The following is a 22,222-nucleotide window of genomic DNA, read 5'->3' as shown; positions in this document are numbered from 1 at the left end:
TGGAAGAAAATCAATACTTACTGATAATCTACAAAGTGCCAGGCTCCATGCTTCCCAATCACTTACTAAACATTTGTTCAGTATCTATTAATTATCCAGCACTGTGCTAAGTGCTGGGGAATCAAGAATTTGGAAAGGATCCAAGTCCTCATGGCATTTACAGGTCCTTACGGACGGAACTCACAGACACGGAAAGAGGGGGGATCTACAGGTGCGGGGGCAGAGGGTCTACGGGAAATCTCTGTTCCTTCCTCTCAGTTTCTCTGTGAATCTAAAACAGCTCTTAAAACAGTCTTTTAAAAAAGGTGTGTGTGGGGAATGGTAACAGTCTTATTGATACTGTGATAAATGTCTGCCGGGGGGCCCAAAGGTATTGAATTCTAACTAAAGAGTAGGGGGACAGGGTGCCCAAAGGGAAGCCTTTCAGGGGGTAACGCTGTGAGCTGCCCCGAACGTGGAGGGCACCTCGGGAGCGCGCTGAGCTGGGCAAGACGAGAAGGGCGGCTGGGGGGAGTCGGGAGGGCCCAGACACTGGCTGAGAAGTTAGGGCTTGGTCCTGGGGGCTCTTGATGTATTGTTACCTGATTCAAGCCTTATAACCACCCTGAGAGGATTACACAAAGAAAAAGAAAAGGAAAAAGAAAACATACCGCTATTTTATAGATGAGGAAGTTCAAACTGAAGTGAGGGGCTCCCAATCATAAAGTAAGTGGTCCGTCTGAACTCGACCTCTGTGCTTTCTGCCCTCCAGTCCACAGCTTCCCCGCACGCCCAAGGTCGAAGGCCGCTGGCGATGCCCCGTACTCACCTCCTCGGGGCCGGGCCACACCAGCTCAACTCGTCCCCTCCTCAACTCGTCGCCTCTGCTTCCCGGGAACCTGCGGAGGAATCTTCCCAGGCCCACCCGCTGGCTCTGACCTCTGCGCCTCTCTCTCCAGCCTCGATTTCCCTCCTCGCCCTACAAACACTCCACAGCTGAGCACCCCTCAGATTTCCGCCCCCACCCCCGCCCGCTCCATGCTCTACCTGGAGCGCCTGCCCCCCAGCCCCTCTCCCACCTGGCTGACTCCTTCCTAATCTGACTTCCCCCCAGAAGCACCCCCTTCCTCCTCCTGTGTCGTTAGGTGCTCCCTCCTCATCTGCCCTCCAGCTCCCCGCAGGGGGTCACCTGGTTCATCTTCCCCTGTAACTGTGGAGCTACACAGTGGACACGCAGCAAAGGACTGCTGAGTGAATGAGTGGGGTCCTCCCTCCCCGGCCCTGGGCCTTCCAGCACTCTGCACAGCCTGGGCCGCATCTCTTCCCTCCCGGCCTGCGGTGCCCTCTGGTCTCCACCCTTGGGGGCTCTGCCCTCATCCAAAAGCAAAGCCAGCCACAGAGGACTTCCAGAACCAGAGGGAATTCCCAGACCTCTTTGCCTACCTTCCTGCTCAGAGGGACCGTGAGAGTTAACAAGGCGCTCAGCCTGGAAAGGCTGAGGAAGAGAACCTTGGCCCAGGAGGAGGTCACCAGCACCCCACACCCGTCCCAGAGTCAGTGGCAGGCTCTGACATCAGCAGCAGCCTGTGCCCCGATCCTGCAGTCTCCCCATACCACCTCCTCCCCGTCACAACGGCCATGATTCTCCCCAGGACAGCAATGGCAGGGCCTTGAACGTTATCTGTGTGGCCTGTCCCATGGTAACCCCTCTCCTCCCCCACCGAGAGGCACGTGTGCACGAGGGCGCACGTGGGCCAGGACGGAGGAGAAGCCTGGGGCGGCTGGCCTGCTGCCTTCCCCCCGGCCCTCCGACCTCTTTCCACGCCGCTGGCTCAGGCTGGAGACAAACAAGAGGCCAAGGCTCTCCCTCGGGTGCCAGCTTCCCTGTGACTCTGAGAGGGCCGGAAACAAAGCCCACAAGCAGGGTTCCTAAGAGTCAGCTCCCAGCTGCTCCCTGTAGAGAAGGAGCAGGGGCCTGCCCCGTGCCGCCGCCCGCCCGCCCCGCCGGGAGCTGAGCGCTGGGAGGGCAGGGGAACCAGCCCCACAGAAGAGACAGCGAGCACGCACACGCCATGACACAAATCAGAAGCAAGACAGCCCCTCTGGGGGGACCCACAGTAAGGGACAAGCCAGTTCCAGAAGGCTGGGTGGCCTTCACGGCTCAAGCGGGCGGCGGGCGGCGGGCGCGGGGGCCCTGGAGGGCGGGCCGGGGCCGCCAGGCAGCCACTGCTCGGAGCGGAGCCCGGGACAGGCGTTTCCCCGGGTCGCTGGCCGCGTCTCACTGTGCCAGCACGGCCTGAAGGGGGCGTGTGGGACTCACCTGTTCCCTATGGACACCAGGCACCCGGCCTGGCTCCAGGCAGGTCCTGTCTGTTTCGTCCTTTCTAGAGTGAGGGGGACAGCGAGAGCTGGTGGGGGGGGGGGGCCTTCCCTCCATCTCCGTGCAGTGGTGACAGGACACGGAACTGTCTCACCTGCGGGGCAGGCCCAGGACCAGGGCCAAATTCAATGTGATTCTCTCGACCCCCGACCTTCTTGCCAGGTGAATCTGGCTCAGAAGCAACCTCAAGGTCAACCTTAAGAGGAAAAGATGTCATTGGAGACCAGCATGCAGACTGGAATGAGATCCCCCTCACTGGGCCTGGACCAGAGCGTGGGAACTGCAGAGGAGAGACTGGGCCCGTCACCAGTCCCCGTTCAGACCACAGGGCCCCCCAAAGTGGAAAGACTGGGCTGGGCACCCCAATACCCTGTCTTTTGAACCTTTCAGCTCATGCCAGGCCAGCCTAGGTTACTCGGGAAAGCATGAGGAAGGGCGTGGGGCATGGCCAGGCCCAGGCCCCCTCTCTTTGTGTCTCTGGCCAGTTCCCCCCTCTGCTCTGTGAGCTGACAGGACTCAGCCCTGAGGTGTCATCCTTGCTCCAGAACTAACCCCTGAGAAGGGAACTGACCCTAAACAGGGCTTTGGTAAAGGCTGTTGATAGAAATGGATGTATCAATAATTGAACAGCTGAACACACGAAGTGTCGGGGGGCTGCAGGAGGAGCCGTGTAAAGATGGACTGAAGGTTGTTGTCCCAGACCTGCCGCCGACCAGCTGTGTGACCCCGAACAGCTCATTTCCACCGTCAGTTGAAACGCACAACGTGAGAGCTGTGACTTTTCAGTTTTGTTTGGAGACTTAGCGAGGACTGTAGCCCAGGAGCCAGCCTCCCAGCTCTGAGGAACTGCTCTGAAGTATACGTGAGTTAGGTGAAGAGGGTACGTGCGACCAAGCACGTGTCTCAGAGAAGGGTGCTGCTAGTCATGAGAAGCAGGTATCTCCTTTAATGATTTTAGTGCTTTTCTAAGTAAGGGAAGATGCAAGAGTCCGGGTTCACAAAAACTGTCTCCTGAAAATCTCTCACTATCTGAGGGCCAGTTCTGCCAGTTTTCCCAGAGCGCAGAGTGCCTCATCCTGATCTTCGCCCCGAAGTCCTTTTAGGGGTAACTATAGGTCAGCGACTGCAGGGGCTGTAGAACTGGATGGTGGGCAACATTCCTCGGTTGGCAGTACCCTCCCCTTGGTCATAGTTTTGACCAAGGTTTAGGAGGCATTTCATGACCAATTTGTCCCATGGCGCTAGGAAGGCTCATTCTTAGGTCTGGTGAGGATTTCGTTGATATAGGTCACTCAATGTGCTGTTACTGAACTGGGCCCATAACAGTCTTACTAGTCTGTTTTAGTTTCCCTCTTACTGGAAACTACAGGAATAGTTTCCCTCTTACTGCTTCTTCCCATATCTAGGGTTACACTATTACAATCATTGATCTTATGTAGAACTATTTATTTGGTTAATCAAGTCACCTAGTTGTCATTATTTTCATTGGAGGGTCCTTCTGTATAGGTTGGAGAAAGTCCTTTAAATGATATATTTTCTAGTATATGTAATCTTGTTACAGGTCATGGGGCATCTGATCTTCATCCAAGGATTACTGTGATAAGCTTCAGAAACAAACTTACAATGTCCTTTTAATAATTCAATTAAACTTCACAATACTATAACAAGGAGCCAATAAAAGAAGTGAGCCTTGGGCAGTAAGTACAAACTTGGAAGACAGTTGACAACATTAGAACTTAATATCCACTAGAACTTTTTTTTCCTCTAAAATCACCTTCATTTCTACCAAATATAGCCCAATTAAGGCTAATTTGTTTGCAAAATAAACTTGGCCTGATTATTTACCTAAGTGTAATTGATTATATAGGCTCTTTTAAATTGTTTTTCCTGGAACTTTTCATAAGGAATTTCAGACTGAACTTTTAAAAGGCCTCTCAAGTTGAGCCAGGAAAGCCATGCCAAGGGCTTGCCATTAGATTCCGCCACAATAACTATAGATTTGGGCGAATTCCTCTCTTCTCAAGGTCTCCAAAATACCTTGACATTCTTGCACCTGCCAGGAGTTGACCTTCCTTATTCACCTGATAAGGCTACTGGGAACCTGAAGGTTTCCATTTTCTGGAGGGATCAAGTAGAAAGAAAAGATAAATGTTTCAGTTCTGCTTACAAAGGTCTAATTTACCAAGTTGCTGTTAAGTCATAATTAGCTTAAGGTTTCCTTATATCTAGAAAACAAAGATTAAAAGCCAGTAATACTTCTGACAAAAAGTCACAAAAATTATAACCATACTCATCAGTTATCAGTCATATATAACCAATCTTTTTTTTAAAAAATTTATTTATTTATTTATTTTTGGCCGCGTTGGGTCTTCGTTGCTGCGCACGGGCTTTCTCTCGTTGCGGCGAGCGGGGGCTACCCTTCGTTGTGGTGTGCAGGCTTCTCATTGCAGTGGCTTCTCTTGTTGCGGAGCACGGGCTCTAGGCATGCGGGCTTCAGTAGTTGTGACACGCAGGCTCAGCAGTTGTGGCACACGGGCTTAGTTGCTCCGCGGCATGTGGGGTCTTCCCGGACCAGGGCTCGAACCCATGTCCCCTGAATTGGCAGGTGGATTCTTAACCACTGCGCCACCAGGGAAGCCCTGTAACTAATGCTTGATCTTGATCCTTTTAACAGTTTTATTAAGCCATCAGGGTTTCCACTAGAATTCTTTAATTTCTTACGCAGTTCAGTGGTTAGTTCCCAATTAAGTAAGTACTTGTAAGATAAGTTCCGTATGTATTTTACATCAATCTGGCTGGGGTGTTAGTCAGAGGTTGGCTTTCTGACACCCCTTAGTTGGCCTAATTGAGGAAAGACATTTGGCCAGCCTCACACCTAGTCGCTCGGTCCAGACCATTCAGCGTCTTTCTGGAGGCAGAACTGGGCGGGGGGCACTCCCCGAGTATCTTTCAACTGGGCGTCAGGTACCTGTTATACACCACCAAATAAAACTCAGGATTATCAACCAATAATTGGGAGATCTGAGAACCAGGAGAAACTCACCCAAATTCGTCTGCACTCGCTGAGGAGGTGGATGGGAATAAAAGGCCCTTGCTGCTACCAAGGTCCTGAATCTTCATAGTGTTCAGACGGAGGAGAGAAGTTATTAGCTCTGTGCTCCTTCATGGTCAGCAAAACTGTCGACTGAAAAAAAACATACAACAAGAGAGCTGTGAGTTTCAGTTTTATTTGGGGACTTACTGAGGACTATAGCCTGGGAAACAGCCTCTCAGATAGCTCTGAGGAACTGCTCTAAAGAGGGAGAGGTAAGGGGGACGCTGGCTTATGTGTGATTTAGGTGAAGGGTACCTGCACTCAGGCACACATTTTGGTAGAAGGTTGCTCCTGGTCACAAGCGACGAGTTTCTCCGTTCATGATTTTAGTGCTTTTCTAAGTATGAGAAGATGTAAGAATCCAGATTCATAAAAAATTTCTAAAATATTATAATATTGATAACTGTCTAAAGGCTTACTTTGCCTGTTTCCCCAGAGCACAGCGTGCCTCATCCTAATTGTCTTCCTGAATTCCTTCCAGGGTGTACTGTAGGTCAGCGACCGCAGGGGTGATGACTTGATTCTTGTAGAACCGGGTGGGAGCGCCGTTCCTCCCCAGACTTCAGGCCCCTCACCCTGGGGCTGGGTGGCCTCTGTCAGCTCTGCCTGCCTGTCCCCTATCAGAAGCCCTGGGTGCTCTCCCAGGGCAGAGCTTCTCAAAGCCTAGTGTACAGTTCACAGAATACCTTCATGGCAATCACCTGGGAATTTTTTTTTAAATACAGGTTTCAGAGCCTCAATTCTAGACTTGTTAAATCTGGAATTTCTGAGCATGAGGGCTACAAAGCTGCATTTTAAACAGCTTGCTGCTTGAGAACCACTGTCACATGTGCATACTTTTTTCTAAATTGCCTTGACCTCTGCTGCTTTTTTTTCTCTCCCCTCCATCCACCCCGTCAGGCAGCAGCCTCCCAAGCCCTTTCCCCACCCCCGCCCGCACTCCCTGCAAATGGCCAAAGGCTCCTTGTGAGGCAATCCCTCTATCCTTGGTGCCTTCCTTTACACTATGAGTGATGGCTTTTTTATCTCCTGATGATGAAACACAGCCTTCGGCTGGAGGCATTTAAGGCGCAGGACGCACGGTCCGGCCGTGGCTGCAGGACCCAGAGGCCAACCCTGACAGGCCCAGGAGGAGAGGAGCAGAGGCCAGAAGCACCACCGCCAGCCTCCACGCCTGCCCCCACCGCCAGGGAACCATGCTCCTCGCCACGTTCAAGCTGTGCGCCGGGAGCTCCTACAGACACATGCGCAACATGAAGGGTGAGCTCCTGGGCCCCCCTGTCCGGGTGACCAGGAGCCCGCAGGCAATGTCTAGTGGGGAAAGTGTGGGCCTGGCGGGGGGGCGGACAGGCCACTCAAGTCCCAGGGTGCCGCTCACTGGGGGAGCCTGTGCAAGCCTTTCCCCCTACCCCATACCTCAGTGTCCCCCGCGCTGAAGACCGGAGCTGGATGCGAAGGTTCCTGCTGCCTTCCAGACTCTGTCATCCCCAGCCTCCCCTCCAGGGCTCCGAGCTGTCTTGGCTTCTTCCTGACTCTGCCTTTCTCTGGGATGGGTACCAAGGGTGCCAGGGAAGTCCGAGCCGCAGTGACTCTGGGAAGCTGTGTTGGCAAGCCTGAGGCAGGGCAGGCGGGAGACGGGGAGAAGGACAAGAAAGGGGAGTAAGACAGCCGAGGAGCACATAGAGAGGGAAGGTGGGTGAGGTGGGGAGTCTCGTTGTCATCAGTCAGGAGGCAGAAACCAGGGTCACTGGAGTCAATCCCCTGCTGTCGCTGAAGGGACCACAGACAAACCTAAGCAAGTCCTTTCCAATTACACTGGGTTCAAGTGGCCACTGTTTAGATGGAAGCCGCACTTGGAAGACCTGTACTCGGCATGGGGCTGTTCTCTTTAGATCAGCGGGAACCCCCGGGCACACGGAGCAGTTACTCACGCAGAAACCACACAGACCTCAGGGGACGGGTGGCTGTAATTCCCCTTCTGTAGCAGGATAGGTTGTTCAAAGCTTCTCTCCCTTTCAAGAAGGAAACCAGCAAGCTTGAGTGTGGCCCCTGCCTCCAGGCCCGGCCAGCCCAGAAGGCAGGCTGGTTTCTGGGCCCTGGAGGTATTCCTGATCAAGTCACTTTCTGCCCCAGGCCAGCTTCCTCCTCTGTGATGAGATGAAGGGGTGGAACGCTCTCTAAGGGGCTTTTCTTCTCCTAAGCGACAGTTTCCCTCCCTTCCCTGCAGGGCTGAGGCACCAGGCTGTGCTGGCCATCGGCCAGGAGCTGAACCGGAGGGCCCCGGGGGGCCCGACCCCAGCTGCCTGGATTAACCAGGTTCGGCGTCGCGGCTCCCTGCTCGGTAAGTGCTGAGGCTTCTCGGCTTCTACCAGCGGCGGGGAGTTCCGGGGGTGGGGGGGGGGCAAAGGATGTGCATGTGGCTCTGGTCTCTCCCCCCGCATCCCCCAGCCGTCCTCACTCACTTTGATGGGAATGGCGTTGTTCATGGCTAGACCCCCTCCCTGTCCCCCGTGTCTAACTTAACCTGCAGGCTGGACCATATGGCTTTGGTCTGGGCTCTTCAGAGATGAAAGGGGTGAAAGCTCGTGGGAGGCTAGGAAGCTCAGCCTCTCCATGGCTTTGTGTCCAGGTTCTCAGCTGGAAGACACGCTCTACAGCGACCATGAACTGGCCTATATCCAGCAGGGAGAGGAGGCCATGCAGAGGGCCCTGGGCATCCTCAGTGACCAGGAGGGCTGGAAGAAGGAGAGCCAGCAGGTAAGGGTGGGTGCGGAGGAACCCACAGCTCCTCACTCTTTGCGGGCCATGCTCAAGGCCAGCTGGGGTCTCTACTCCTCTCAGAAGTCCGGCCTTGTGCAACAGTCACTGGGCAGCAAGCAGTTTTGAGAATTCTCCTTTCCCAAGAATATATCCCCAGATACCCCTTTCCTCCAACAAAGATGTCCTGGAGACTCACGTTTGAGAAATGTTGTTCCTGCATCCTTAGCTCCCCTCCAAATGCACTGTACACCCATTCAGACCATGCAAAACGGGGACTCCAGGGGCGGCAGAGGCCTCATCCCCCTGGGTCAGAAGTTCCAGTGCTGAAGCGCAGTGCCTGTGCTGTTAGCCCGCCTTATGGCTGACCTCGCAGGGGTGACCTGGGCTCACTCGCAACAGGGCTGCGCTGGGATACAGGCGGCCCAAGGCCCTCTGGGGTGCTCTGCTCCTGACCACTGCCCCTTCACTGGGAGCTGGGAACAAGGCGTGTGTTAAAGGCCAACGGCTCTACCGAGACTTTGGGGGCTTTATCTTCACCAAAAGCTCACATGCTGCCCATTGGCCAAAGTTCAGGTGAGATCTTTCCTTCTCCAAGTTCTCAGAGTTAAGAGACTGCAAGTTTGCGAGTTGGGAAACCTGGGATCTAGGCCCAGGAATGCTCTTAGCTAAGGGTCCTGGGGCATCTCACTGACCTTCTCTGGCCCTACATCCCTCTGGTGTAAAATGAGGGATTGGACTTTTAAAAAAACCTGTGTGGGAAATTAGCTGGTTGTAAACCACATTCCCTGCTCCCAGGTGCGTCTCTCTCAGGATCTTTGAGCTTCTGAAGTCAAGTAAGGGCCTTCTCAGGTGGCGCTTACCCACACCCATCAACATTTACACCCAAGAAAAAAGGGCCCAGGGAACAGGCAGGTTACCTCCCCAGTCCTCAGCAGACGTACGAGGCAGGCGGCAGGAAAGATGACCTCCTCTACCTTAATCAGAGATGGTTCCAGGCTTACTCAGGCTTAGCCTAGAGTTCCCCTGGCTGTTCCCCTCCTGCCTTGCCTGGCACTGTCTACGTGTCCTTGGCCGGGAATATTTTTTTCTAACCTTTCCCTTGGGGCTCCTCTCTTCCCTGCCGATAGGCGAATGGGGACGAAGTGTTGAGTAAAGTGATCCCAGACGTGGGCAAGGTGTTCCGGCTGGAGGTGGTAGTGGACCAGCCCATGGAGAGGCTTTACGAAGAGCTCGTGGAGCACATGGAGGCCATGGGCGAGTGGAACCCGAATGTCAAGGAGATCAAGGTGGGGAGGCCCAGGCGGAAGGACGGCCACAGCAGTCGGGAGGGGGCTGTGAGCTGCGGTGTGCCTCGGCCCCCCACCTGGCTGAGTAGTGACTCTGGTTCTCTGTGGCCTGGCAGGTCCTGCAGAAGATTGGAAAAGACACAGTCATCACTCACGAGTTGGCCGCAGAGGCGGCAGGAAACCTTGTGGGGCCCCGAGACTTCGTGAGTGTGCGCTGTACCAAGCGCCGGGGCTCCGTGTGTGTGCTGGCTGGCATGGCCACACACTACGGGGAGATGCCCGAGCAGAAGGGCGTCATCAGGTAACACTGGCAGCAGCCCCAAAAGCTCCCTTTTCTAACACAGGCTGGGGACATGCACCTGCCAAGTGCGTGATGCATCCCCAGCTCTAAGAAACCCATCCTTGGCTCCTACCCTCAGCTTCCTTTCACAGAGGAAGTCTCATTTTCCATCGCAGCGGGGGGGAAGACAAGACTGGCCACACTTACATAACCAGTTTGTCCTGACCCTCCCAGCAAGTTTAAGAACCTTAGTAATTTTCTAAAACAAGAAGTAGGGCTGATGGGACGAAGTGAGAGAGTGGCATGGACATATATACACTACCAAATGTAAAACAGATAGCTAGCTAGTGGGAAGCAGCCGCATAGCAGAGGGAGATCAGCTCGGTGCTTTGTGACCACCTAGAGGGGTGGGATAGGGAGGGTGGGAGGGAGACGCAAGAGGGAGGGGATATGGGGATATAAGTATACGTATAGCTGATTCACTTTGTTATCCAGCAGAAACTAACACAACAATGTAAGGCAATTATACTCCAATAAAGATGTTAAAAAAAAAAAAAAAGAAGTAGGGCTGAGGTTTAGCTGGTATGCTCAGGTCCCACTGTAATGTTGATTAAAACAGAACCCATACCACTCAGAACAGTTGCTACCTGAGTCTCCCAGGGGCCCCAGCACCACCCTGGACCCTTCCTTGACCTCCCCGTCATCCAGCGACTAAAAGGCACCGCAGGAGGCCTCCAGGCTTCAGCTCCAGCTCCAATCAGCATTTGTTCTGATGAGCTGGTAACCGTGCCAACTGTTAAATGTCACCCTTGGCAAAGGACACTTCTCTGATGAGATTTGGGAAGACTAGTCAGTGTTCGAGAACTCAGCCTTGTCCTCCTGACCTGACGTGTCTTCACCCGGCAGAGCTGAGCACGGCCCCACCTGCATGGTGCTCCATCCCCTGGCTGGAAGCCCCTCAAAGACCAAACTCACCTGGCTGCTCAACATCGACCTCAAGGTAAGGGGCGGGGGGCTGGGGGCGGCTCGGGACAGGCGGCGGTGAGCAAAGTAGGCTCTTACGGCTCCCACATCATCCCGCACACACCTGGAAAGAGCCTCCACTTTGAGGGAACTGGACCGTTGCAGAGGGGACACTGGAGTGATGGCCTAACTGCTATTCCACCACCTCAGAAGCCTGCACTGGCTCCCTCTTGCTTCTCATATCAAATTGCAATTCTGTAGTTATTTTTAGAAAGAAGGAAACTTAGGCCCAAGAAGGTATGGTAGCTAGCTCAGGGTCACACCGCTGGGAAGACAGGGCTGAAATCTGTCTGGACAGCAAGTCCAGCGCTTCTGACACGGTCATGACAGCAGGGCAGTAATGCAGTCCTCCAGCCCCTGACCCTGATCAACTGAACGGGGGCATGTACCAACAGAGCTAGAAGGCCAAGCCTAGGCAACCCACCAGGTGTGTGATCGGGCATGGCAGTGTCTAGAGCGGAATGTCACCCACAAGATGGCCAAATTCTTCTAACTTCAACTCTAGGGATGGCTGCCAAAGACTATCATCAACCAGGTCCTCTCGCAGACGCAGGTGGATTTTGCCAACCACCTGCGCAAGCGCCTGGAGTCCCGCCCCGCTCTTGAAGCCAGGTGTTGAAGACCAGCCTGCTGCTGCCAACGGCTCCCAGCTGAGCGCGCTTGCAGGCTCACGAGGAGGTCTCTGCTGGAAGCCTACAAGTCTGTTAAAGATCTTCATCCAGGGACAGTGGGATGGGATGGTGGTGCATTTCCAATATGATACTAGAACTCAGATGGGTAACATTTTAGTACCAAGAAAGTGGGGACAAGGCTCTTTTAACTTCATTCACTGATTAGTTGTAAAATGAAGCCTAGGAGTCCCAAAATATTTGTAAAACTTTTTTTTCTGGGTCCTTACTTGTCTACCTAGAAACATCTTTAACATGCTACCAGTTAACGAACGCAGGGTGCAGAGGGTGCAAAATACAAGGATTAGGGCCGCATGCTCGATGAGCTCGAGAGCGCCGTTCCCTGTGGGCCACGTGTGCAGACACAGCAGGTCTTACACAGGGCCTCCTGAAACCCTCTGCTCCTCCACCAAGACGGCAGAGAACTGCGCCAAAGAACAAGCAACTCCCACAGCAGATACCGTCCGGAACTCTAGTTCAAGTTAATCTTAATGAAAAAATACAAAACTAATTATCAGACTTATTCCCCTACTTCTTCCATGAGCAGTAGTCAGAATAAAGAATCGTAACTAACACAAAAACTTTAGTCTGTACCTGTTTTAAAATTCTACTCTTAAAATCCATGCTAGCAAATTGCAACTTCATACTAAAGGAGTCATGGATGAAGACTTTAATTAGTTAAACGAAGTCCCCTACCTCATTCAAAGGAAAAACTCCAGGGGACTTAGGTCATTCAAGCATGGAGGATCTGTCACCAGAATCTTTCATAAAAATTTAATTTACAGGATAAGCACAAGACTAAATCAGTTCTTAAAAGAACTTTATAGCTGGTAGCTGATTAACGGGCATTGGAAGATGAAGATTATGACTGAAGATTTTTATTTACCTAATTAAAAGGATAGAACCAAAGGCGAGTGACAGAATGGTATTACTAAGATAAAATCAAACAAAAGCAAATTTTATTACTTTCCCATTAGTGATTGTTTAGACCTAAAAAGGGAGCTGAATCTTTAGTTTGGAGTCTATTACATTTCCTCTTAGCTTGACTCGGGGCTGCCAATTTCTCTGCTTTAACAGGTCAATGTTTTACTATTTTGGAGGAGATGGCTGGAAGAAGGGGTGATAGGGTGACAGCAAAATCCCTTTCCAAGATTCAGAGAATTGGTGCTTAAAAAATGTAAGTTGAGATGGGGCTATTTGGCTAAAATGTGTAAGTAGGATGAAAACCTAACCATTATCACTTGAAGCTTTTCCATTCCATAATCACTTGAAGCTCTTCCATTCCAGTGCTAACAGCATTGATGATTTACACCATTTGGAATTAGAATTCTAGCTTATTTATTAAACAAATGAGCAGTAGCAGGAATGCTGTTATAATTTATGGAGGTACTGAGAATTTACAACTGATAGAGATATTTATTACTATTTATTCTGATTGTTTCTTAGTAGTCTATTTTTGGCATAGATGAAATTATGTTTATCCAGCCAGGAGCTTCAGAGTGAGATGGGATAATTGTAAAAGTGTTTCTAGAACAGAATTATCATCTACTCCCAGCTAAGAGAAAGGGTTACTTGTTGAAAGATGTGTAGAGCAACATATGCTCCGGTTTCAAGAGAACAGGCTGACAGTAAAGAAATGGGCTTTCAACACACACCATGGTTTTGAGTTTGATTATAATTTGCCTTTTTCAAACTATGCAACTGTGTCTTTGAGGTACCTGGGGAGATATTTTCTCACTTGTTTTACACTGGAATAAAATGAATTGTCAGTGATGATCTGCTTACAGAAACCATTTTATATAGGACTATAAGAAGAGTGGGTATTCTTTGAGCCCTTCAAATGAATCTAATCAAAACACACACACAGAATATGCAGTATAAACAGGCAAAAATCATTATTTCTGTAACCTCCAATTTATGAAAGCGAAATGCACAAACCCCTAATTTGATCATTTAAATGGAGAGTGGGTGCATAACTTACATGTGTGGTAATTCATGCTACAAAGAATTCATCTCCAGCTTCCTCTAGATAACACCATCCTCGTTTACTTAGAGTTCTTCAAACCCTGATGATCCAGAAGCTTTATAACCAAGTCTGCTCCATAAGACCACGAATGAATAGACCTCAGCCTGATTCTGTTGGGTTTCCTGTTAAGAGAGGTGGAATGACCGAAACAAAGACCCTGGGTCTGGGTGATTCATTAGGAGACAAATACATTAGTCAAAGCTTCTGTGTTAAGATACCAACAGTCACTTGAAATTTGGGAAATTAAACAGGCATAATATATGGGAATCCTTGGCAACATATTACCGGACTCTTGGTGAACCACTCTATTAACCTAGGTAGGAAGTTACACGCAGGGAAGTCTGGAGCAATCCTGGGAGGACTGCATTGCCACTGATTAAAAGGGGGACAGGGAAGCACTCAGGGACCCCGGGGAAGGCTCATTCTTACATTCTAGTTTTTAGTCTTCTGAAAACTGTCCTTTAATCATCATGTATTACAAAGGAAGATAAGCAAGGCAGGAAGATAACCTGCACAGATCAACACACAAGTTCAAAGGGAAGAGCTGGAGGGAGACCATTTACCCTTTTAAGTTCCTGTTCACCTTTTTTTAAAAAAAAAAATTTATTTAGGACTTCCCTGGTGGCGCAGTGGTTAAGAATCCTCCTGCCAATGCAGGGGACACGGGTTCGAGCCCTGGTCCAGGAAGATCCCACATGCCACGGAGCAACTAAGCCCGTGCACCACAACTACTGAGCCTGCACTCTAGAACCCGTGAGCCACAACTACTGAGCCTGCGTGCCACAGCTACTGAAGCCCACGCACCTAGAGCCTGTGCTCCGAAACAAGAGAAGCCACCGCAATGAGAAGCCCGCACCCTGCAACGAAGAGTAGCCCCCGCTCGCTGCAACTAGAGAAAGCCCACGTGCAGCAACAAAGACCCAACGCAGGCAAAAAATAAATAAATAAATAAATAAATTTATTTTTTTAAATTTATTTATTTATTTATTTATTTGGCTGTGCCGGGTCTTAGCTGTGGCACGTGGGATCTTTAGTTGCGGCATGTGGGATCTAGTTCCCTGACCAGGGATCGAACCTGGGCCTCCTGCATTGGAAGCGCAGAGCCTTAGCCATTGGACCCCCAGGGAAGTGCCCCCTGTTCACCTTCTTGAGAGTCGGGTTTCACAGGATAAGAGGGGGTGGTCAAATTGGCTGGAGGGAACGAACAACGGGGGAGGGTGGAGATAGAAACCTGTCTCTCCTCCAAGGCTGGCTCCCCTTCCTCAGAGTGCCTTACTGTTCCGACACTGTCGCCACATGGACCCCAACCTGAAAGGGAAGCAAAGTGCCACACACACTCGAAGACAAGTTTTATTTGGGAAGAGTTTCTAATTGTTAAAGCTGCAAGCAAGTTCCCTTCACAAGTATAGTTCTACAGACCTAGTAGTTTCAGAGATCCCAGTGTTCAAAGGTACACCTCAAAATTAATAACAAAAACACACCCACGGCGAAAGGAAAGAGCTGTTAAACTGGTTTGGAATGTACAGCCATGGATTTCAGCTGTTCTCAGAAACAGGCCCACCACTTCCTTGGGAACCAGGCGGGATGGAAGCAATGCCCGCAGAAGGACATGTCTTTAAACATGTTAGCTACTTGGGCAAGGTTACCCACTCCTTAGAAAACACAGTAAGCAGCAAGTCTCAGCTGGTGGGGTACATGGCACAGGCCCAGTTCACGGGGCGCTTATGGGATCCCAGGGTCGGCAGCTGTTGGGAATGGCACACGAAGTAAAAGCCATGATAGAAGGGGGAGTGCTGAAGGGCAGGGAGTCTCTCTCAGACCCACCCGGCCTCTAATTTGCTACAGCAGAGGCCGTGTTCTGCAGTATCTTCGGGAAAACATTTGCCACAGTTAAAAAACAAAAACAAAACCCGCTCATATTATTCCCCAGGAAGTCCGTGTCTGCAAAGAAAAGGGGACTTGGTCAGGGTTCCCACGGGGGACTCCGCCTCCCATCCACTTCTGTTTCCACGTGATACAAGACGTCAGCCAGAGTGTGTTCCACCACAGCGCCCCAGCCCATGTCACTCATCTGCGGGAGGAACAAGGAACAGAGAGGGGAGGTGAGACTGGAGGAAGTGCAGCAAGGAGACTGAGGATGCACGCAGACACGTTCAACGTTACTCACAGGGCGGTACATGAGGTCCTTTGGAGGATACTTGAAGCATGGTCCAAAGTTAATGGAGACCTGGGATAAATTCAATCCAAGCAGACATGAAGAAACAAAAGAAGAAAGTAGTGAACACCTTCACGTGACATGGGAAATTTCTCGCTTTAAATGTAGCTGTGATATTCACGGTATAACTGAAACAAATGATACACATTAATACTGCTAAAAGTGGTCAATACCCTATAATAGCCATCAAGAATTAGGTAAATAAAATAAACTTGTGCTGATTTCTCTTTATAACCTAAAGATTTCCTTATATTACTTCAATGGGGGCTACTGACAGAGTAAGAGGACATGGAAACTTCCAGGCATTGCCTTTTCAAATAATTTGGTTTTTTTAGCTGGTAGGCTCTAATGATAGTCCCTTCATGCTGGATCATATTTTTTAAAAAAATCACTATAAGCAACAGTTACTAATGATGGTAGGTTATCACGACACATAACACCAAATTGATTTATGCGTGTAAATACTTTAGATCCTTTACACTGAACAACAGTGGCCACACAGCACATCCAAAGGAAAGGTATGGGGCTTTACAATAACTGCATGATCTTTATCTGTCCAAGCAGATACTTCCTGGAGGACCCACATGTTTTTGGAACAAGCAGTAACAGGAGGAATACGCTCCCATCCCACTCCTAGGCCTTTCAGATTTCCTTCTAGAACCCCATCTATGGCTCTTTCACCACAGCCGTCCACCTATCTCCCTCAAGTTGTGTTCACAGGATGAACAGGCGATACGTACCGTGCAGCTCTTGTACAGCGAGATGGCCGGAAAGTAAACCCCCTCAAAAATATCTTTGTAAGCCACACCTTGATTGACACCATTTTTATAAAAAATTATCTGAAACAAAAACCACGGTTTTACTTCAGAATTTTAAAAAAGAACAAACTAAAAAAGAACTCTGTTGGAGAACCCTTTATTAGCAGTATGGTGGCAGCACTTGAAGAAATCCTAAGAATAGCATGTAGCTTGTGTAATAGCAATAGCTGACATTTATATAATACCTTAGATTTTTCAGAGCCTATCTACATGCACTATTCCAGCTGGTCCTCAGGTTTTTTTTTTGGTTTTTTTTGAGGTGCAATGGTGCTTTTTTTTTTTTTTTTCTTGGTCCTCAGGTTTATTTGTTTTCTGAATTCCTATGCTACTTATATCAAACAGTTCCACTTTCTGTTTTTCATTACATTATATTTATAAAAGGTAACGATCCCTTGGAACTATACCCTTTTGAGCTCATTTATCTGTCCCCTTCCCTTGCCTCAGGTCCTCACTTCTGCATTTCTACTTTGAAAATCTCGCAGGATCTTCTGTCAAAGTCTCTGAATCCTCATTTCTTTGTCCTTTCTCTCTCGAAACTATCCTGAATATTCTCTTAACCACTATGGATGGACTTCAGAAAAGGCTCCTTTTTCTGAAGTAACTTTCTCTACCTCTTCTTCCCAGCAAGAGCTATCTTCTGCCTGGCTGTATTTTCTGGCTGTATTATCTCCTTAGCTCAATTAACTGTTTCCCTTTACTACTTTTTCCCTAAAGACAATCGGAATCCTAGTTTATTTCTCCTACATTTGCTTCTATTACTGATGCAGGTGGCTTCACAGCATTTTTATGGAAAAATGTTTCCAGCTCAGAACTTTCTTCCATCCCTTCCCCTTCTATTTTGGGCCCTTGTGGTTGGTCCAGATGTACCAGCCCTTCTTTGATTGTGCTATGACCTTGGGCAAATATGTTCCCAACAACCCTGGAGAAGGGAGGCAGGGAAAGTTCTAGAAGGCACTGAACGAGCCATCACAGCTCCTGCCGCCCCCCGGGTCACGCAGCGAGGCCCTGAATCTCCTATTCCAGTTTCCTCCTTCCGCACTTGCTACCTCCTCTGACAAAGGATTAAGTATCTCTGACTTGCTTCCTCAATTGCCCTCAGACTTTATTTGGCCACTGTTTTATACCCCCTTTTCTCTAAGAATCCAGGTCATCCCTCTCACGGCAGCAGCAGGTAGCCCAAAAGAACAAAACACGGCAGGCAGGAGACTGCGCTGGCCCTGCTGCTGCTCTGTTAGCAGAAATCCCTTCATCCACCCTGTGGGCCTCAATTCCCTCACTTTCATAATAAGGGGGTTGGACCCAATGTTCAAATTCTTCTAATTCTGACATTTTGATGACCATGACTCACCTCGCTATGGGGAGTCTGCTTTAGGCTCTTCTCTGCTTTATCCACAAAGTCTTTTTCTTCAAAATACAAATAACTCTTGAACTTTATCAAAGCCTTGAAAACCAAGAGAGAAGGAAAGAAAAAAAAAAAAAAAAGGAAAAATGAAGCATCAGCTACATGATCATGGGGGGGAAAAAAAAAGCCAGATTCACACAAATAGCACTGAGTCCTTGTGTTCTGAACAGAAATTTAAAATCTTTGCAGAGTCAGCTTTGTTAGATTTTGAACAACTATGTGTGTCTTAAGAATTACCAGATGGCACACGCTCATTAAATATTTTCACAAAAGGCCCTTACTAAGATTTGGGGGGGGGGGTCACTTCCTTCCCTCCTAGTTCCCTACCTGTTTCTCCCACAGGTGGTCTCTGGGTCACTCCTTTCTTACTGGTTCCCAAGACTCTGTTTAACTATTCATTCCCAGGTAAACATATGACATTAATTTTCTTTTTTTAACTTTTTTTGTGGCCGCACCACGTGGCTCGTGGGATCTTAGTTCCCTGACCAGGGATTGAACCTGCACCCTCAGTAGTGAAAGCGTGGAGTCCTAGCCACTGGACCACCAGGGAATTCTCTGACATTCATTTTCTTAAATTTGAATTTTTTCACACATACATACACTGAGCGTGGTGAAAAAAATTCAAGAGGTATACAAGAACGCAAAATGAAGACTATCTCTCCCACCATGTCCCTCCACACTCAGTTTTCTGTTGCCAAAAGCAATCACTGTTCCAGTGTCCAGGTATCCTTCTAGAAAGTCTTGGCATATATTAATATCTTCAAAATTAAAAGGCATACAAATGGTAGCATACTATCTATTCTGATTTGCATCCTGACTTTTTCATTCAACAATATACACCTGAGGTCATTTTATATCTACATAGTAGATATGTAGCTTCTGAACAGATCCACAGTATTCCATTTTATGGACATATTAGTAATTGCTTATTCAAATTAAAAACAAATTTTTATAATGGAAATGAAACAGTAAATAATTTTAAGGATTCCAACAGTATCCTCGCGGTAACTGTAGACCTCTGTGCACTGTAGAACCAAGCACTCATGTGGTTGAAGGTTCTAGGTGGTGGCAGGAGTGACGAAAGTCAGCAGTGTGATGCCACCAATACAATGTGCTCTGACTGCTTATTATCAGAACAACCTTGGAGGAGACACCACCCGATTTAAGCACTTACTCTAAAGCTACCATAATCAGGACAGTGTGGCACTGGAAGAAATAAAGGTCAACAAATAGATGAGCGGAACAGAGAGCCCAGGAATAGATCTCCACAGTCACTGGACTGTCACAAAAGGAACCAAAGAAATGAGGAAAGGAGTTTTCAAAAAATGGGGCTAGAATAAGTGGGTATCAACACAGAAAAAAACCCTAAACTTGGGGGCTTTCCTGGTGGTGCAGTGGTTAAGAATCCACCTGCCAATGCAGGGGACACAGGTTCGAGCTCTGGTCCAGGAAGATCCCACATGCCGCGGAGCAACTAAGCCCGTGCGCCACAACTACTGAGCCTGTGGTCTAGAGCCTGCGTGCCACACCTACTGAAGCCCGCACACCTACGGCCCGTGCTCTGCAACAAGAGAAGCCACCACAATAAGAAGCCCGCACACCGCAACGAAGAGTAGCTCCCACTCACCGCAACTAGAGAAAGCCCACGTGCAGCAACGAAGACCCAACACAGCCAAAAATAAATAAGTAAATTTATATTTTAAAAAAACCTAACCTTGACCTCTACTCCATGTCATTCACAAAAATGAATTCAAGGTGGATCAGAAACCTAGATGTAAGAGCTAACACCATGTTTTCAAAGAAAACATGGAAGAATACCTTCATGACTTCCTGAGAGCAGGCAAAGATTTATTCACTCATAGAAAGCAATATAATTCTAAAGAAAAATCTGAGATGGACTTCATAAAAATTAAGAACTTCAGTTCATCAGAAGACACCATTAAGAAAATGAACAGAAAAGTCAGAGTAGGAGAAAAATACTTTTTAAAAAGCCATTTCCAACAAAAGACTGTAATCCAGAATATATGAAGAACTCCTACAACTCATTAAGAAGACGAACAACCCAATTTTTTTAAAAAGTCAAAATATTTGAACAGAAACTTCACAAAAGCAGATGAATGGCCAGTAAGCACATGAAAAAATGTCCAATATCATTAGTCACCAAAGAAATGCTAATTTAAACCAAACGAGATACTACTACACACCCACCAAAGTGGCTAGAATTGTTTGATAACAACAAATGCTAGCAAGGATGTAGTGCAACTAAAATACTCATACACTGTTAGTGGGAATGGAGAGTCTGACAATCTCTTATAAAACTAAATGTACAATGACCCAGTAATTCTATTTCTAGGCAATGACTAAAAAGAAATAAAAACATGTTGACAAAAAAGGTCTGTACAAGAATATGCATAGCAACTTTATGTATAATAAACCCGAACTTGAAATGGCCCCAGTGTCCATTAATAGGAATATAGGCAAGCACTGTGGTATTGCACAATGGAAACTACCCTGCAGTAAAAAGGAACAAACCACAGATTCCTGTAACAGCATGGAAGAATCTCAAAAGCATTATGACAAACAATAAAAGCCAGACACAAAAGATCACACACTGCATGGTTCCATTTACATGAGTTCAAGAACAAGCAAAACTAATGGAACAGAATTGTGATGTGGGGAAAAATTCACAACAGTGGTCGCCTCAGTGGGGGTAGGAGCTGACACTGACTAGGATGGAGTCTGAGGGAACATCCTGAGGTGTAAGATTCAGCGTCTCCACAGGGGTTTGGCTCAACCTCAAAACTCAATGAACATACACTTAAAATTTGTACATTTCATTTTATATTGTAAATTTTATATCAAAAGAAAAAACTAAACAAAAGTTAATCTCTAGCTAATGATATGCACCCTTAAGTACTTGGCGGGGGGTTAAAAAAACATAGATGAATGGGTGGGTGGGTGGAGGAATGAATGGATAACATGTTAATGGCAGAATCTAGGTGATGGGTATCTGGACACTGACTTCTAAATTCTTTCAATTTTGTTATGTCTTAAAATTTTCAAAATGAAATGTTGGGAAAGATGTAAATGGATGAGCATCACTAAGAGAACACACAGTTGAAGGCATCAGCTACCACGGGTCTTCAGACCCAGGAATCTCTCGGGAGGACAGACTCACCTTATCTTTATAGGTATCGGGCAGTGACTTGGCTGTCTCTGTGTCTTCAGGAAGACTGATATAAAACCCCAGGACATCTCCCTGTCCATAGCCAGAAGAGTAGTGCTTGCCAATGGACTGGTGGAATTTGGTCCCCTTTTTGCTCCGCCAAGAATAGCTAAATTTATCATAACCTAAGGGAGCTTGAAGGTTACCTGTCCCAATAAAAAGATACACAGGAAGTCAGAACTGCAAGTCAACTCTGGTTTGCTAAAGGAAAATATTCTACTCCTTTTTTATTTTTACTTTTTTGCCAGTTTTGTAAAATGGCTAACAAACTATTTCTCACAAGCAATGAATTATAAAAATATTCCTAGGAACTGCAAACCACCTAAACCCTCAGGAATTGAATTTTATGACCACAATCCAATAAGCCTACAAGTCGTGAAGCTCAGCCAGATGGTCTATACCTCTCCACCTGTTGCCACGTCCGTATCATAGCCCCAGCTTACCTAACGGCTGGGACCAGCCCAGCCTGGCAGCGGTGTCTGGCGGCATCTCATCCACCGTGATTTCAAAGTACCAGGCACCTTTCCGAACCCCATGAGAAGCCCGAACCATAGAGTAGCCCTTCTCTCCGACCACAGTCAGCCGGTCATCGGAGATCTTTAACTGGGGAGCTGCAGTGACGGAGATTAAAACAAAGGCCTGCAACTTATTTGAAATACTTGGAGACAACTGCCACAAACTCTTACCCTCCAGTAAAACGAAATAAAAAAATCAGAAATATCAAGTCAGGAATTTGAAATATTAGTTCAGGAGTTTAAAAGTCTCCAGATATAGATGAAGGAGGAGAAAGAAAGAAAAAGGAAGAAAGCTGTCAAGTAAGCAGTTTTTATTAAATGGATTATTTAAGATGGCAGGTTAAAACTAATTATACTTGTCTATTCCCTAAAATATAACACACCAGTTGTAATGTGTTTGGATCCTGATGTGAATAAACCACCCTTTAGAAGACTTTTTATTTGAAACAATTTCAAACTTTCAAAAATAGTGGAGTCCTCACATGTCCTTCACTCGGCTTGCCAAGTGTTAACACCATCTGTGACCATCACACAAGGATCAAAACCAGAA

General features: G+C 48.0%; 2 protein-coding genes and 1 long non-coding RNA gene across 6 annotated transcripts in view; 1 reads left to right on the top strand and 2 right to left on the bottom strand.

Moving 5' to 3' along the window:
- Positions 1-4,679: 4,679 nt before the first annotated feature.
- LOC309619479 lies at positions 4,680-7,695 on the bottom strand. 2 transcript variants are annotated; one of them, XR_014238997.1, is made up of 6 exons: positions 7,402-7,695; positions 6,870-7,066; positions 5,873-6,687; positions 5,709-5,785; positions 5,403-5,543; positions 4,680-5,327 (listed from the first exon to the last, which is right to left on the bottom strand). It is a non-coding gene; the product is annotated as an uncharacterized lncRNA (long non-coding RNA). The 2 variants fall into 2 exon arrangements; XR_014238998.1 differs by having other exon boundaries at positions 7,385-7,490.
- Positions 6,650-12,051, top strand: STAR (steroidogenic acute regulatory protein; the record flags this gene model as incomplete). Its single annotated transcript, XM_082374678.1, has 7 exons — positions 6,650-6,713; positions 7,681-7,794; positions 8,083-8,210; positions 9,341-9,499; positions 9,616-9,800; positions 10,686-10,779; positions 11,308-12,051. The coding sequence occupies 7 exons, from the start codon at positions 6,650-6,652 to the stop codon at positions 11,419-11,421; spliced, it is 858 nt and encodes a 285-aa protein (XP_082230804.1). The 3' UTR covers positions 11,422-12,051.
- Positions 12,052-14,828: 2,777 nt separating this feature from the next.
- ASH2L (ASH2 like, histone lysine methyltransferase complex subunit) overlaps positions 14,829-22,222 on the bottom strand; it is a 41,216-nt gene continuing 33,822 nt past the window's right edge. For all 3 annotated transcript variants that reach the window (XM_082374655.1, XM_082374656.1, XM_082374657.1), the window contains 6 exons: positions 21,601-21,768; positions 21,110-21,303; positions 17,878-17,970; positions 16,452-16,550; positions 15,664-15,723; positions 14,829-15,567 (listed from right to left, as the gene is read on the bottom strand). In XM_082374655.1, coding sequence (XP_082230781.1) covers positions 15,460-15,567; positions 15,664-15,723; positions 16,452-16,550; positions 17,878-17,970; positions 21,110-21,303; positions 21,601-21,768 — 722 coding nt within the window. In that variant the 3' untranslated portion in view covers positions 14,829-15,459. The remainder of the gene's footprint in view (positions 15,568-15,663; positions 15,724-16,451; positions 16,551-17,877; positions 17,971-21,109; positions 21,304-21,600; positions 21,769-22,222) is intronic.

The sequence above is a fragment of the Balaenoptera borealis genome (genome assembly GCF_965194805.1).
Source record: "Balaenoptera borealis genome assembly, chromosome: 21".
NCBI lineage: Eukaryota > Metazoa > Chordata > Mammalia > Artiodactyla > Balaenopteridae > Balaenoptera > Balaenoptera borealis.
Note: the sequence above shows the minus strand (reverse complement) of the source record. Positions and strands in the feature narration are given on the sequence as shown.